A 14649-nucleotide genomic window follows, 5' to 3' on the forward strand; every position below is an offset into this window, starting at 1 on the left:
AAAAAAAATGGAATGTTCTCAACTATGTTTCACATGCTCATGAGCGACTTGGCAATTATTATTCTCTGCTTCTTTGTCTTTGTCATTCTATATGCTGAATGAATAAAAACCATCATACAAATTTATTTGTTACAAAAAGGATATATTGTACCATGTACTATTGCTTCAAAATAATTTCCCTGAGTAGCTGAAATTCCCAGAAAGCCGTAGCGGTAAACGCGCAGCTATTCAGCATGACCATGCTGAGGGTCATGGGTTCGAATCCCGCTGGTCGAGGATCTTTTGTAAAGGAAATTTTCTCGATTCCCAGGGCATAGAGTATCTTCGTATCTGCCACACGATATACACATGCAAAAATGGTCAGTCGGCAAAGAAAGCTCTCAGTTAATAACTGTGGAAGTGCTCATAAGAACACTAATCTGAGAAGCAGGCTTTGTCCTGGTTGGGACGTAACGCCAGAAAGAAGAAGCTGAAATTCCCTGAAATTTTCAGGATGAATAAAATTTCCTGATAATTTCTGGTTTTCCAGATAGTATACACCTTATTTTTTTGTATGTGTAACAATTTTCGAAAGGTTTGTCAACAACTTTTATGTTTTTAATTAGAGGTTGCATCACTTACCAAGGTGCAACCTGATCATGTGGCCTTATATCCCTTCCCACTAACACAAAATCCTTCCCGTGACAACCGTGGAGATGCAGAGGTACACTCGGTAACAATGGACGTCACACTAACATTCCTTCCCTTCCCTCGATGACCGTAAGGACGTGGCCGGTGCCATTATCGACTTCATAATATACACACAAGTGTACACTGAGGATGGTAAGCTTTTCCCAAGCTTCTTCTGTTGGTTCCTTGTGCAATTATGATTGTTCTGGTCAATCATGGAATAGCAACTACGAACTGTACGGTCATCTATGCTTATGCTTTATTCTTTTAAGGTATTCCAGGAAAATATCTAATAATTCTTCGATAAGTTTTTTAAAGATTTTCTTCAGGAATAACTTACAGAAAGTTCCTTAGGATTTTCTATAACATTATTATACATGATTACTTCGTGACATTAACCGGAATTATCCCATAGACCCTTCTGTACTTTAGGGATTTCTTCAATAACATTTTCTAGAGTTTCTTCCAGGAAATCTTCTCAAAGAATTTCTTAGGATTTCCATTGAAATTTTTATTCAAGATATCTTCAAGATTTTATCCCAAAACTTTTCTAATGGTACACCTTGAAATTATCCCAGAGATTTCTCCTGGACTACATGGATTTCAACATTCCATCAGAGATTCTTCCAGAAGTTTTCCAATGATTTTATCCAGGGATTCCTTTAAAATGCGCAAGACAATTTTTATTCAGTTCGTTACTAGATATTCTAAAGTAATTCCTGAAAAAAAAACCTCGAACAATACCTAGGAGAATGTTGGGAACTTCAGTGACAATAACTTGAATATCGGGGGACGGACCTGGTGTAGTGGTTTGAACACACGCCTCTCACGCCGATGACCTGGGATCGAATCCCATCCCCGAGATCGTCACTGACAAAAAAAAGTTATAGTGACAGCTTCCTTCGGAAGGGAAGTAAACCCGTTGGTCCCCCGAGATGAAAATCTAGTTAATAAAAAAAGGCTACGTAGGAATTCTAGAGTGTTTTCAAATGTTGGCCTAGAATTCTTGGATATATTCACGAAAGATTCATGGAAGGCTTGAAAGAATTGAGGCAGGACTCAAATGGAGAAATTGGTAAAAGAATTACCGGTAGAATCGCTGAAGAGAATACTGGTTGAATTCCTGAGAGAACTTTCGCAACGATGGATGTTCAAATTAACTAGAGGCACTAGCGTTGGAAGGATTTTCCAGAGGAAATTCTTGAAGAATTTCACTAAGCATTTTTTGAAAAATCATTGTAGGAATTTCTGGACGAATCACTTTTCTGAAATAAGATCTGAAAAACCCTGAAGCACTACCTCGAGAACTCTTAGAAGGAATTCCTGCAGATCCTGTAGAAGAATCATCTATGTTTTTTTTATCTACTGGGATCTACATCTGATTTCTTTACAAAAAGTCTTGCAAAATTGTTCCCTAAATGCCATTTTTATTACTCATGAGATTTTTCCATAATTATCCATAAAATTCTTCAATAATTTTGTCCCACATAACATTTTTTGTAAAAATTTCTCCAGAAATACTTGAAGGATTCCTTTCCGTGCCACAGGTAAAGAAGTTGTTCGAGCTATTTTAACAAAAAAAATACAGCTCTGGAGATATTATATGAGAATTTTTTGCACAATATCCTGTGATCTATCGTTTCAACAGGATTATTCAAATCGAAAGATCTAAATATGAAAAAAAATGAACCACTTTTTATAGTGTTACGAAGGGTTGAATTCTGAGAAAAATAGTAAAATCTCTCACTAATCGCTATCTGTAACAATCATGATTCACTACACATCATGACAGTCTGTTTATCGTCTACTGCTACAGCTCTGATGATATCAGGGGGATAACAGTGCATGATAAAAACACCAGCAATCCACTTGTACCTATATCAATTATAATTTGGATAATTACCACTATCCGAAAACCTTCACATCCCTCGACTTCAAGTCATGCTCACAAATTTACTTATTTTTAACTTGCAAGGAATAGTGTAGGTGATAAGATGACCACCTTTTTTTGATTTTAGCAATGGTTTTTTAAGATCGATAAAGCAGCAGCGAATCTTTTCAGATTTAAGCATGAGCATGATTGACCGCCAGCAGTTGCTATTCCGTTATTGCAAGAATAGTTGTACTTACACAGGGAACCAACAGACGCTACTCGGGATCAGTATCATGCTCAATGTGTAAATACTGGTGCTCTTAATATTATAACAAACAATACCGGCGCCGGCTGCGTCCGAATGCAGGTCAATTTGGGAATGGGAGGGAAATGTTGACGTGTTACTTGCTTTACAGAAGCCGAGGAGTCCTCTGCACTTCCACAAGAAAACACTGGGAGTTTGGATATGGGAAAGGATTCGTTTTGATAACGATAAGATTATAATTCGAAATGAATACGTGAGCATATACACGAATGACCGCACTATCCAAACCAGACACGATACTGATTTCGTTGCTCGCTCGACAGGAGCATTCAACAGGTTCAACGTATCAAACTCTACTGACGCGTTATTTTATTTTTTTTTTCACCGGCGCATTTCGTTTTTTCTTCCGTGCAACGCGAACCGGACACAATGGATCCGGATTCCGTCGCTCACCCACAAGGAGCATGCAACAGATTCAACGGATCCAACACTACTCGCAGCGAATCTTTTCAGATTTGTTGAAAAAGTAGAATTGCAAAATAATGTAAAATCAAATAAATTTACTTTGAGTCAACTAAATCATAGTTGAATTTTGACGTTTGACGTAGTAAATTCAATAAAAAATATAGTTGGCAACAACTATACGGTATAGTTATTTTTAACAATATACTGTCTAATCAACTATATTAATAGTTATCTCTAAATTGACCTTAAAATATAGTTAACTTGACCGGAAACATTATAAGGAACACAGTTTTTTGTTCTCCGCGAACATGGGCTCTCTCTCGCCGCTGTTGTTCATCAAGTTTGTTACAACTCGCGAAACATTGCCGATCATGGACCGATGCAGATGCGATATTTTTCTTCGCTTGCTTTGATCGTGTTTCAAAATCAGTTGAGAACGAATTGTGCAATATCTGATGTTACGTTTAATAAAAAAAACAACAACATTGTCATATAAATGCTATTGTGGGTTTGAGACAAAAAAAATAAATTAATAGGAATTTCTTTGAAATGCATTAGCAGAATTCGGTGGCAGTCAAAAGATAAGCGACTAGGACGGATTTAAAAAGAACAAGACCCAAATCATCTTTTTTTATTCTATATATTGAGCTTCTGCTCAAAGGGTTCTAATACGTATAGGAATTTTGATATGTTATTTTAAAAGTGAGAACTGAACTAGACCAACAATATTCGATACGTCATCTTGAAAGTTTTTTTTAATGTGTAACACAACGAAAAACTGATTCCAAAACAACTTTTAAGAAAGGTCATCCTTCACCGAAGGTGAGCCCCCTCCCTTGTGTGTATCTCAATAAAGCCGAAACCGACAGACAACAGCGACAACGATGACGTGAAGATAGGCCCATTAAAATTGAGTTATTGAATGACCACACTCTCTGACTGAACCATTATTGTCCGCGCGTTGCGCTTGGCTTGGCTGACCATTGCATTGGAAGTTGTCAAAACTTTCACATAAAGCTACGGTGATGTCCCGATCAGTGGATTACAATATAGTTATATCAAAATTTGTTGCTTATAACGAATTTTGTTAAAATTTGGTTAGAACACAACACAATTAAAAATATCAGTTTTTATGACGAAGACTGTTTTGAATTTTGTTATGATAAATTTTAAAGCAATTGGACAATTCTATGTTAAAAAAAAACAACAAATTTTGTTATAATTCAGCTACGCTAGTGGCACAATGAGTTAGTTTGTTTAATTTAAACATAGTGAATTATATTTTTGTTTGAATTATAACTTAGTTTGTTGTAATTCTGTTGCATTTAAAGAAAATTTTACTATTTTTGTTATTTTACCTAATCAGCCGAAATTATAAAAAACTTTGCCCATAAAATATACTAACTGATCAACAAGTTCGGCAACACTTCTGTTCCAATCCACTGCTCGGGGTCAGCCAGACTCATGTTCTCCGAGCGGTGTTTTATTGGAAATTGAAATATGAGGAGCTGCTCGATCGGTCGGTCGGTATCGATCGATCCGGGTCTGGGAACCACACGGGGAGAAGTTCACGGCCCCGGGTTGGCCCAAAGCAGAAACCACAATAATCGTTCCTCTCCTCGGCAACATGGCAAGCAATAACGCGCACCGTTTTGACTGAATGACTGACTGACTGACCGCAGTTTAGGTTATTAGTCGAAAGTACCCCGACACAGGTTCGCTTCTTTCGCCTAGGTTTGTCCATGAATGGAGTCCGGAGGTTTCCATTCATAATTTTTTGTTGTAGTATGGTAGATCTGTGGGAACTTCGAGTCGAAAGTCAAGTTGATTGAAGCTGCGCGGGATTTTTTTTCCTGCTGGAATGTAGATGTTCAACTCGGACGGAAACTTGTGCGTTAGGCGGTTTTATTGAAAGGATGGTAATCAATAGACGAGTATCCATCGAATGGTACGGAAAGTCAATTCCTGAAGCTTTTCTCAATGAAAAGACAGAGTTACTTTAGAGGCCATTTTGGTTAAAATAGAGACAGAAGAGGATTTGCAGAGACAATAGAGATTTTTTAGAAACTTGCATCAAAATAGTAACAAAGTCTCAAAAAAGAGACTTACTACCAACCTTGACTTATGGGATAAATACTAAAATCTTGATGTGTTCAACTTCCAGACAGTTTGGATAACTCAAAGTCGAGTAGTAGACGTAAGGTTTGGAGGAGATCTATTAAAATTCGAGCAGTTACTTTATTCGTTCGTAAATTGTGTGCTACAATCCTAGAAAGACTAAACCGTTTTGGGACAATGCTTCACCGGAATGCATCGGGCACGGTTCCCTGCCGTTCCGACGAAAGCCCTCTCCCGGATGTAACCTTCCTTGCAGTAGCAATCCGAGGGGCAGATGAAGCACATCACATTGCCGGCTCGTTTGTTACAGCCCAGCTGCTCGCAGGCTCCACAGCACTGGAACTCTTCGTTCTCCGGACAGGATCCTGTGCGAAGGAGATTCAATGTTATATTTTCAAGATTAGGAGATACCAAGTTTGTCCTTACGAATTGGCAAATTCGGTGGATTACTGCAAACGCCTTTCGATGGAACAATTTTGTTAGCTTCCGCCGTCCAACAAAACGCTACCAACGCTCCGAGTAGAATAGCAGATTTTAAAAGTGCGACCATGATAATGTTCTTGCCAAACTGAATGACGACTGTCGACTGGCTAGCAAACTGACTGACTGATTAGTAATGATACGCTCGAAGTCCTCCTCCCGGTGGCAAATATGGAAAGCTGCGGGGGTTTTTCGGTGCTGCTCTACTCTGCCGTGAAACCCTGACGCACAACAATTTTGTTTTTGTTTGGACAAATGGGATATTCGGTCGGCGCGCGAAAGTTGCGACATATTCAAATCCGAGGGGACTTGGGGGAAGTTGTCAACAATAATGGCAGTGTTTACCGGAAGTGGATGTTGGGGAAGTTTCACCGAAGTTGTTATCATTTCTGCTATTAATAGTGTTTTTCGCTGGAGACCATGGTTTTGTTTTGAGTTTATGTTGCAAAAAAATATGAGGTCATCGTTGTAAACTTCAAAAGAGAGATACTGCAAGACATTTTGCCAAAATCTCGTGGAGCGTTCATTACGAAGTTCTTAAATATCTGTAGATCATACAATTCTTGATGTCTGTCTGAATGCCCTTAGACTAAAGTGACCAGATGTAATTTGGCTCCAAAGCGGGACACAATTTCACATATTACTCAAATAATCAGGGCTGGTAGCAAAAAGTTATTTAGTGATTTTCGTGACTAGATTTGAGAAATAGGTGACTAAAAGTGACTGGAAAGTCAAAACGTAATCAGTTTTATTTCACTTCTATTACACTGTTTTATGATGAATATCCAATATGATCTACTGCAGGTAGTAGGTCTAGTTTAGCACCAAATTTGGAAACTTTTATTGTACTTCCCAAAATTTCAAGATATTGCCAAACAGAAAAATAAACATATAAGTAAATAATCCATTGTTAGCAGATTTTCAATTTTTCCAAAATTTAAGAAAAATGCTTTGAAAAAGATCACCGTTTGTGTCTTTTATATCACCATAGTATTTTATTTTGTAATGTAAATTTTAATAAGAATTTGGCACATTTGCGAAATCAAAATTTTTGTCAGTACACTTTTCCCACATTTCACAAACTCCCAAAAACAATTACATCTTAAAAACCGCTAAAATTGAATTCATTGTAAACTCTGTGGATACCAAAACTTTTTCATGATTTCAAGTCGATAAGAATTTAAGGTAGTGCTTCGTGAAGCCCAAGCAGGACAGTTCAGTTTTGCGTCGTCCGATAAATTTGGCTCACGGTTTCGCGCATGTTTTCGTCGCCGGAGATTTTTTTTTCCTGTTTTCAAGCGTCTTGCTGGGTAGTGCTTCGTGAAGCCCAAGCAAGACAGTTCGGTTTTGCGTCGTCCGATAGATTTGGCTCACGGTTTCGCGCGTGTTTTCGTCTCCAAAGATTTTTTTCTGTTTTGGAGCGTCTTGCTGGGTAGGTATTTAGGAAGGCACAAGCAAGACGGTTTGTTTTCGGGACGCCAAGAAGTTTTGCTGTCAGTATCAGTTTTGTGTTCAGTCGAGGATGGATTACCAACTGGTGAGTTCGTTTCATGCTTGTGATAACACATATTTTCTTGAAGGCGTAACTTTTAAGTAATTTTAAAACAAACTTTGTATGGTTCGTCACTATAAGTGTCGGCATTATGCTTTTTTCTTATACAATTTCAATATACATATATTTGTCTCTTTTTAACATTATTAAAAATTATCTTTTGAATTGTTCGACATTGTGAATGTTGACGTATTTTTTAAAACTTCTACCATATCGAGACAAAATGCACAGTAATACTCGTATGTAATTTTCAAACAAACTATGTATAGTTCGTCACTACAAGTGTCGGCATTATTCCTGTTTCATATAATTTAAAATATATACATGTAATTTTCAGTTTTCGGCATTAATAAAAACCTCTTTTGAATTGTTCGACATTATAGATGTTGACGTATATTTTAAGCTTCTACCTTCTCGAGACAAAAATACAACACTAGCTTTAAATATGAGTCGTATATTTCCCCCTTGTCCATGGATCGCATCATCGACCAGAGGTGACTCCCAGATCTTTTCCTCCCTCAATAATAAACACCCTTCCCGTGGTGATTGTGGAGATGCAGAGGTATTATCGGTCTCTAGAAGCAACAATCATTACACCCTAACATTCCTTCCCCTTCCCAACTGACTGTAAGGACTTGGCCGGCGCCGTTATTGATCAATAATATTAGATCTGCTAAAATTGCACTTCGAGAGTAAGCGGAAACTCCCATCCCTTATTCATTTGGATCGTAGTGCAATTCTTACCAGTTCCGATCAATCACGGAGTAGCAACCATTGACATGTACAGTCAGTCTATGCTATGCTATGCTATTTCAAGTCGATAAGAATTTAAGGGCCTTCCTTAGCCGAGTGGGTAGAGTTCGCGGCTACAAAGCAAAGCCATGCTGAAGGTGTCTGGGTTCGATTCCCGGTCGGTCCAGGATCTTTTCGTAATGGAAATTTCCTCGACTTCCCTGGGCATAGAGTATAATCGTACCTAACACACGATATGCGAATGCAAAAATGGCAAATTTGGCAATGAAAGCTCTCAGTTAACAACTGTGGAAGTGCTCATAAGAACACTACGCTGAGAAGCAGGCTCTGTCCCAGTGAGGACGTAAATGCCAAGAAGAATTTAAGATTTAGACTAGAAAAACTATAAGCGTATAGATGAAGTTCCATCAAAGGTTATATTCACAATAGGATACTTTCTATTTAGCTTTATTATATTCTACTCTAACAGACGTATATGGTGGTCTACTGGCTACCGCTTCTGCTTTATAAGTAAAAGGTCAGAGGTTCAATCCCAGGCCTCGTACTTCGTAGTTGTATCTTTCACTTGCTCTTATCGAGCCCAGTGCAGTGAAGTGAGCATCAAACTCAAGACGAATTATCAATTTTTGTCAAATTATTTCAGGAATATTTTTCCATTTCCACTCTTTATAGTTTATCACATACAAAGTTTTCTTTCAAAATCATGTTTTAGGATTTTGCAACAATTCGTCTGTTTAAAATTGCATGAAGTATCAAAAACTACATCTTCTCCGTCAAGTTTTTAAATTTTAAATTGGTCCCGAAACGACGATTTGTTTGCAAACATAAATTGTCTTCGATAACCAGAGATGGTAGCTCATTTTTTAAGAGTTGTATTGTGGTGCTAGAAGGCTGTTTCTATCTTTCACTCATAAACTATCACAGCATTTGCTGGAACCAGAGGCGGACAAAACACCGTTTCCCTAGGCTTCCACTCTTCCATCATTATAGCACGCCTTACCTTACACCTTGGTAGTCTGCTAACCAAACAGCAAACCTCTCTGTCATAAAATTATCACCCCTACACTTTCCCGCATGAAGTGCCGTAGATGCAGGGGTATATCCGGTATACTGAGGGCCAGTTTCGATTCCAGATTCTACTTTAACGCTTCTACCTAATAAGGTCAATATGTGTAACTAGATCAAGGTAACGCAAAATGTACCATTTGGACATCAATCAATATTGATAGAAATATAATGATAGAAGATCAAATATGATTGAAATACTGCTTAAGGCTAAGTAGCCCGTCATTCGTTTTGGCTGCCATGTTGACATTGTAGATCGCAATTTCAAAGTAATAAAACTCGGTCCTGATAGTTGATATTGATACGGAAAAGTATCACTACATGTGCTGACATTCAGAAAGTATGCTGATACTTTTTCAGCTACATCACTGCAATACCAACGAATTTTCAATGACGTCATCAACATCAATGACGTGTACAAATTTCAATGACGGCTTACTTCGCCTTAAAACCAATGTATCATAAACGCGTCTTTCGAACGCCGACTAATGGAGATCAAATGATTGACTTTAACCTAAGTGACATTGAAAATTTAATGGATGGTACGTTTGGCCGAATGGACATTTAGCATAAAGACGATAGGCTTAATTGGTTGTTCTTCTGAGTTATGAGCTTTCATGATTAACTTGGAATTAAGGATTATAGTCGGTCGAATAGTCATAAACTATGCTTTGAAAAAATACTTTAATACCACCGACACCCCACATTTCTTTGAAGAAAGCATGCATGACTTGATGAGCGATTCAATGAAAACGATTAATTTTCTGAAGCATTTGTGTATTACCTACCATTCTTATGTATTAACCTATGAATATATGTTTTGGAATCATCAGCTTCGAAGAGGTTGTTTCAAAATGAATTCCAAAAAACAATTGATAAAATACATTTCTAAATAGATGCTTAAATACATGCATAATAAAAAAGGAAGCATATGTACTCTAAATTAAATCATTTTTAAAGTTTTGGTTTACAAATAAAGTCTGTCCTAAGAAGTATGACAAGTTTTTATTCTCAAATAGAACATTAAATAATTACTCTTTGTTTTGCGTTATAGTTAACACTCACGTTAAAACTCACTTTAAAGATTTTGAAAAATTTTAAGGCGCTTATTTTTTTTATACCAGGAAGATTTGGTCAATAAAACGAATTTCAAAGACATAGAAAATAATTAGGTTGCATGTTTTAAAGCGTAGTTTTCCACAATAGAAAATAAACATCTAATTATCGACTACGAGGTATTCCTATTGAATGAGAATGCACGAGATATTCAGAAAGAATACTAAACATTTAATCCTTTAGTTTTATAACAATGAACTTACACCATACTAATAATATCATAGATACTATTACAGTCAGGTCTCCTATTAAACGCATTCCTATAACGTGCACTCCTATTACGCTCACTCCTATTAGACACACCAGAACGTTATAGGAGACCCAGGGCTTATGGGGGGGTGTTGTTGAATATCTCGTATGCCAAAAGAGATAGCAAAGTACTGTCTTTGGCGAAGTTTCAGTGCTAAGTACAATCTACCTTTAGGAGTTGAGGATCATCCTTTTAGTTGAGAACTTGGCCGGTAGGGGCGCTTTTTCTGATTTGCACTATATGAACCATGAGGGTTAAGAATGCACAATTTTGTAACCACGGTGCTCCCCTGACCGTTATTATCAGAAAAAAATCTCCATCAAATCTGTGCTCACCAGTCGATTTCTATAACCAAGCTGCTTGTCTGGGCAAAATATTAAAAAAATCGTAGGGCCCGTTTTGAAGATACGCCCTTTTGAATGTGTGAGTCCACTAATTCTAAGGAAGTCTGAGATAGAGATAGAGTTTTTATTGGCCGTGATTTTCAGAATAGATATAATATTAAAATTTGAATCAAAGTTGGTTTATATAGTTATTTGTATTTTCTGAGAGGAGTTTTGAATAAGAGGATAGACGAAATTTGGAGTTACGTCCTTTTGGAAGTGTCACCATTGAAAACATTAATTTCCAATAGATTAATTAGGCATTCTTTTAAGCAGGCATTCCGTTAAGCATGTTCAAATGTTTTCAATGACACATTGCAATTATATGCGCCAAAGTCTTTCACAATTGATTATTTTTTCAAATGCTCAAGCGCTGTTAGGCATTACGGAGCAATTTTCGTGTCATAATTATTATTCATAAAATATTGTTATGGCTCAACTAGCTACCTTGGGCCTTCCCTAACCGAGTGGTTAGAGTCCGTGGCTACAAAGCTAAGCCATGCTGGAGGTGATTGGGTGCAATTCCTGGTCGGTCCAGGATCTCTTCGTTATGGAAATTTCCTTGACTTCCCTGGGCATAGAGTATGTTCGTACCTGCCCCACGATATACGATGCAAAAATTGCAACTTTGGCAAAGAAAGCTCTCAGTTAATAATTGTGGAAGTGCTCATTCAACACTAAATAGAGAAGCAGGCTCTGTCCCAGTTGGAACGTAATACCAATAAGAAGAAGCAGAAGCTACCGGCTATGGCGGATAATTTTGTACTGCCTCAGAACATAAACTTCAATTGCTGAGTAATGCACAATTGGCCAAACTATAGAACTCTAGACCACTGTCAATACTTTTTTGATCATTTGTAGCATACATTACTACATTTATATTTTTAAAAAATCTACATTTTAACCATTGGGTTTCTCGGTCTTTTCGATTTCACAAACACGTAAGAGCTCTGTATAAATACAATAGTGAAATAATTGTATAAATCAATCAGTCCATTCTCATGGTAACTCGTGAAGAGAAAGCCTCAGTACTTGAAATATGCTTAAGAAAAGTAAGGAACATTTGTTATTATTTGGTTTCATTGAATATAAAATCATAACACTTTCAGAGCTTTATGTTACATGTCTCCCTTGAAAATCAAACTCTCTTGAGAAGATTCTATACCTTAACTCCGAACTTCATTAACCCGAGTGTCATCACCCTGAACGCACTATTACACTGAATGCTATTGTCCCGAATATATAATTACCTTGTATGACATTGTTCCGTGATAAAGGAATACGAAATAATGCCATTCTAGAACCTGGAACTTGCAAAGATGGTCTTCGGGTATTCGGGGTAATGGGATTCAAAGTGAAGGGGTATAATTTTGAAAAGATATATAAAATATGGTTAAAACAGAGTTGTTCATGGATTTTAAGTAAATTCCAGTTTTGATTACCGGAAGATCGTGAATTGTTCTGTGGCCTTGTTGATAACCTGCTGGACTACATACCAGAATATGGTTTCAATCCTACACAATCTGAAGATTTCCATGTAAACTTTTATTTCTTTTCGATCGCAGACTGTGTTCACAAGCAAAAGACTCACCAGCTAATCACAAACAAAAAAAATCATACTTTGAGAGCCTCACAAAGTATTCCAAATTGACAGAGACAAACATTTAAAGTTAAGCTCTGTAAATGCTACAATTTTGAACTCCATTAAACAAAATAGCAACGGATGTTCTAAACTTTGCATTGTTTTCTTCCATTTTGTATCGCTGCTTTCTATTTTGTTAATTTTATTTTATTCCATACACTGCTATCCATAACCGAAAACTTAACTTGTAAAGTATTCCTTGTCGTATACTTCGCTTCGATGTACAACAGGTAACAATATTTGCATGTAAAATAAACTGAATCGCGAGTACATGAATTCACCAAGCTAGCCATGATATTGTGCTACAAGAACTAATTTGGTTATATGATGAAATTAGCTCCGTAATGCCTTAAAACACTTGAGCCTTTGAAAACATTTGAATATGCTCAAAGGTATAAGAATGCCTAATTATTCTATTGGAAATAAGTGTTTTCAATGGTACGCTTCCAAAAGGACGTAACTCAAAATTTCGTCTATCTTCTCATTCAAAACTCTTCCCAGAACTATAACTATAACTATATAAACCAACTTTGATTCAAGTTTTAATATGATATCTATCCTAATAATCACGGCCAATGAAAATCTCAGATTTCCTTAGAACTAGTGGACTTACACATTCAAAAGGGCGTATCTTCAAAACGGGCCCTACGATTTTTTTAAATTTTGCCCAGACATGCAGCTAAGCTATAGAAATCGACTGGTGAGCACAGATTTGATGGAGATTTTTTTCTGATAATAACGGTCAGGGGAGCACCGTGGTAACATGTGATATCTCTAGATCCTGATGTTTTGGAAGGTTGGTGTCTTCGGAAGAGTTGTTCAGTAGCTCAAGGGCTGACATGCGGTGGTCATTCTGATACGGAATTACGCCACCAGGCGGCGCTAGTGGGCATGGAATTTTTGTTTTGCGCATAGCTCAGTTGCCTGACCACTTAGAAAGATGGCGTCTTCGGCAAAGTTGCTCAGTATTACAGTGAAACCTCCATGAGTCAATATTGAAGGGACCATCGACTCATGGAAATATCGAGTCATGGAACAGCAATCCTTTGGAAGGCTGCCTCTAGGGACCATCATAGTAACCATGAAATTTTGTTTTCAGTATGGTTCCATGAGTCGATATCGAGTCATGGAACATCGACTCATGGAGGTATCACTGTACAAGGGCTAACATTATTTGAGCCGAAAAATTTGAAATTTTGCCACTAGGCGGCGCTAGTGAGCAAAGAATTTTTGTTTCACGGATAGCTCAGTTGCCTGACCACTTAGAAAGATGGCGTCTTCGGCAAAGTTGCTCAGTATCACAAGGTCTAACATTATATGAGTCGGAAGTTTCGAAATTTTGCCACTAGGCGGCGCTAGTGAGCAAAGAATTTTTGTTTCGCGGATAGCTCAGTAGCTTGACCAAAGTTGTTCATTATTCAAAATCATGAAGAATGAGCCGTCACATGCCTAGTTTAGGTATAAAAAACTAAATATCGCCTCCGGTGGTCATTCCTGGGTTATTTCGGTGGCTCAAAAGAATCAAAGTGGCCATTTACCTATAATTGAACTAACAGAGTCACAGGTATCCAAAATCATGAAGAATGAGCCGTCGCATGCCTAGTTTTGGTACTAAATCTTTGTGGTCCCATATTACGGGTTTCCTGGTGGCCAATCCGGTGCTCCAAAAGGACCAGAATAACCATCCATTCATCTTTTTGGCAAAATACATTCAAACATAGAAAATCGTAGAGAATTGGATACAATTTATTTGGTTTTGGGACATAAATCTGTGCAATTTCATCGATTTGTCCAGATTGGCCACCTCCCGGGACTCCAGGAACCGGTTCCGCATGGACCATACTGGATTGATTTTTTTAGGGGACGTGCGCCGGTAATTGGTTCGTTAATACAGAAAAAAATTATGCCGAAATATTCATCAACCGAATCGCACCGATGTGAATTACAAATACAGAACTGCGATGGAAACTTACTTTTCGGATGTTTCGGGTTTCCGGAACCGGGTATGAATGATTAAG

General features: G+C 37.5%; 2 protein-coding genes across 6 annotated transcripts in view; both read right to left on the bottom strand.

Moving 5' to 3' along the window:
* The window catches only part of LOC5574210 (insulin-like receptor), a 255669-nt gene that overhangs the window by 85428 nt on the left and 155592 nt on the right, over positions 1–14649 (bottom strand). The window lies entirely within an intron of this gene.
* Positions 5491–6007, bottom strand: LOC110678522. The gene is made up of 2 exons (XM_021851495.1): positions 5817–6007; positions 5491–5755 (listed from the first exon to the last, which is right to left on the bottom strand). The coding sequence occupies exons 1-2, from the start codon at positions 5938–5940 to the stop codon at positions 5550–5552; spliced, it is 330 nt and encodes a 109-aa protein (XP_021707187.1). The 5' UTR covers positions 5941–6007; the 3' UTR covers positions 5491–5549.

The sequence above is a fragment of the Aedes aegypti genome, chromosome 3 (assembly GCF_002204515.2).
Source record: "Aedes aegypti strain LVP_AGWG chromosome 3, AaegL5.0 Primary Assembly, whole genome shotgun sequence".
NCBI lineage: Eukaryota > Metazoa > Arthropoda > Insecta > Diptera > Culicidae > Aedes > Aedes aegypti.